Source organism: Entamoeba nuttalli (genome assembly GCF_000257125.1).
Source record: "Entamoeba nuttalli P19 unplaced genomic scaffold asmbl_4698, whole genome shotgun sequence".
NCBI lineage: Eukaryota > Evosea > Mastigamoebida > Endamoebidae > Entamoeba > Entamoeba nuttalli.
This window is the reverse complement of record NW_008576979.1, coordinates 185-3,062: the sequence shown is the minus strand read 5'-3', so window position 1 is coordinate 3,062 and position 2,878 is coordinate 185. Positions and strand designations below refer to the sequence as shown.

The 2,878-nt window shown below is 27.7% G+C and overlaps 2 protein-coding genes across 2 annotated transcripts; one reads left to right on the top strand and one right to left on the bottom strand.

The window, feature by feature from the left end:
* Positions 1-149: 149 nt before the first annotated feature.
* Positions 150-1,046, bottom strand: ENU1_109970 (26S proteasome non-ATPase regulatory subunit 14, putative; the record flags this gene model as incomplete). Its single annotated transcript, XM_008859522.1, has 1 exon — positions 150-1,046. One exon carries the CDS (start codon positions 1,044-1,046, stop codon positions 150-152), a length of 897 nt encoding a protein of 298 aa, XP_008857744.1.
* A 182-nt stretch (positions 1,047-1,228) lies between these two features.
* On the top strand, positions 1,229-2,125 carry ENU1_109960 (NAD dependent epimerase/dehydratase family protein; the record flags this gene model as incomplete). The annotated part of the gene is made up of 1 exon (XM_008859521.1): positions 1,229-2,125. The coding sequence occupies one exon, from the start codon at positions 1,229-1,231 to the stop codon at positions 2,123-2,125; it is 897 nt and encodes a 298-aa protein (XP_008857743.1).
* Positions 2,126-2,878: the final 753 nt, after the last annotated feature.

The following is a 2,878-nucleotide window of genomic DNA, read 5'->3' as shown; positions in this document are numbered from 1 at the left end:
AACCCTGTTTAGTTTACCCTATTTTTTTTTTCTTTATTCTTTTCAATTATTTCTTAAATATAGTTTTTCTAATAATTTAATTCTTTTCTTAATATTTTTGACGTATTGTCTAAAAACAAAAAATTACAATGAGCAAGAAAATAATTGGTTTAGAAAACAACAGTATTCATAAATACCCCAAGTGTATCTACGGCATTTTCTGTTAAAGCTTGATCAGCAATTCTTTGTAAATGTTTTTTAGGATCAATTTTACCAACTTGTTGTAAGTCTCTTAGTTTTGGATCTAAAGCTTCATCTTGTATATTTTGGTTATATTGCTTCACTAGTCCAATTAATTTATCAATAGTTTGAATGTTTGAGTCTTTACGTTGTGAGGATTCAACTTCTAATGAATCTGTCCATTTTTTCTTTTGTAAATTCAATAACATTCGTTCATCTACTTCATTCTTTGAGAATTCAATTGGCATAGAATAATATTGTTTTCCTAAACCTCGGACCTTGGCTTGTGAAGTTGGTTTAGTTAAATGACCTTGATTTGAAGTGACTTGTCTTGGTTCAACTCCTAAGTTGAATTGATTTTGAATAGTTCTAAATGCATCAATGACAACTTTTCCTTTAACTGATTGGATTGGGTCTACAACAACAGCGACACATCGTTCATTTAATTTTTCAAATGATTGTTGTGTAGAAATATCTATTGAAGATAACCAACATCCAAAACCAGGATGGCTATGATACCATCCAACAATTGATTCTTTTCTTCCTGTTTGTCGTAACATTTCGATCATTGTTGTTTGATATACTTCATCAACTGCTTCAACTGAAACTCCTGTACCATTTTGTGGCATGGCAAATACATCAACTACACGAACAGTATAATCGTCAACGTATTCCCCAAGCATTAACCCCATAACTTCAACAGGGACACCAGCCCTTCCATGTTTCAACATTTTTAATAAGGCAAGAGAAGAAATATAGACAGTTTCACTTGTATCAGGGAGAGGCATATCTCCAGAAATTGGTCTTCTTCCACCAAAAGAGAACATTGTTATTAAAATTGTTAGTTCTATTAGACTTTTTCTTTCTCAACTAATCATAATTTATGATGAAGTGTTAGGGTTAAATAGGGTTTCCAAAAAATAAGAATAACAATTATTTATTATTTACAAAAAAAGATTGTAATAAGAGAGAAGAACTAAAAAAACAATTTTAATAAGATTAGTTTTAAATGGCAATTCTTTTAGGTATTATCATTTGTTTAATTCTATATATTTGTATTCTTATTCTCTATAGCCAAGGAATGGGAAGTAATTGGTACACCCCAAATATGACAGGGAAGGTTGTATGTATTACTGGAGGTAGTAGTGGAATAGGTTTAGAGATAGTGAAATATTTAAAACAATTAAATGCAACTATTATAGTTCTTGGAAGAACTAACTGTTTAATTTCAGGAGTAAAGAATATTTATTTAGACCTTAGTGATTTAAATAAAGTAAAAGAAACTGTCAAAGAAATTCATTCTGTTATAGACCATATTGATATTCTTATTAATAATGCTGGATGTGTTGCTATTCCATCAAATATTAAAACAGCACAAGGATATGATATTACAGTTGGAGTTAATCATATTGGACACGCATTATTAACTTTAGGAATATTAGACCTTATTAAAAAAAGTCAATCTCCTAGAATTATTGTTATGTCTTCTTTATCTGCAGCTGATTGGCATCAAAAAGAAATTCCATTTAATTGGAAAGATGAAGAATGGGATCCAGAAATACAATACCCAGCAAGTAAATTAGCTAATTCATTATTTGCAATTAAACTTGCTCAATTAAATCCTGATATTAAATGTGTTCATGTTCATCCAGGATTAGTTTGGAGTAAGTTTTGGAGATATATGACACCAATAATGAAATTCATTTACACAGTCATCCTCTTTTTATTCTCAAAAACTCCATTACAAGGAGCTCAAACTGCAATTTATTGTGCATTAGCACCAAATATTGAAAGTGGAAAATATTATGCAGATTGTATTCCTAGTGAAGTAAATCCATTATGTAATGATCAAACTGTTATTGACTCACTATGGGAGAAGACAAAGAATGTGATAGAAAATAAATAATTAAAAATTTCTTTTTGATTAAGTTCATTTTCAATGGCATAAGTTAATTAAGTTTTTATAAATTGTTCTTTATAGTTCATTACTTTGCTGATACTTGTTCTCTCATTGTTCTTAGTTAGTTCTACACTGTGTGTTTAGTTATAGTAGAAACATTGTTTCATAAAATAGTCTTATTCTTAATTACAAGGATTTTAATTTTTTTGGTGTTATTAATTTCAATTTTTAAACTATTTATTAATTTGGTATTTTCAACATTTATTAGCTCACAGATTGAAGTCATTGCTGTATTTAATGAGAAGAATATGAAAATAAGCAGAAAAGTATTATAAAAACAAGAAAAGAACAATGAATAGAAAAATGTTGATTCTCATTTTATTTGTTTTATTCTCAAAACACTTTCAATTATATTCAAAACTTTCATTATTTCTTTTGTTTAATTTCTTTATTATTTGTTTATACTCACTATTCAATCTTTATTATCTCTTCTTTTATTTCATTATGTGGGAGTTAGGTGTTGTAAATTCTCAAAAAGAAAAAGTCCAGATTGTTTTTTCGTGTTTTTCTTATAAATTTACTTTTTATTGAAGGTCCAACTTGTTATTTTATTGATTTCATTATTAATTTATAATTTCATTATTCTTTGTTTTAGATCATTTCTTTTGTCATTTTATTCTTCATTTTATTCGATTTTTATTTTTGTGTCACTTGTTTCTTCTTCTGTGTCATTCAACAGAAATATTTACATCTTTTCTT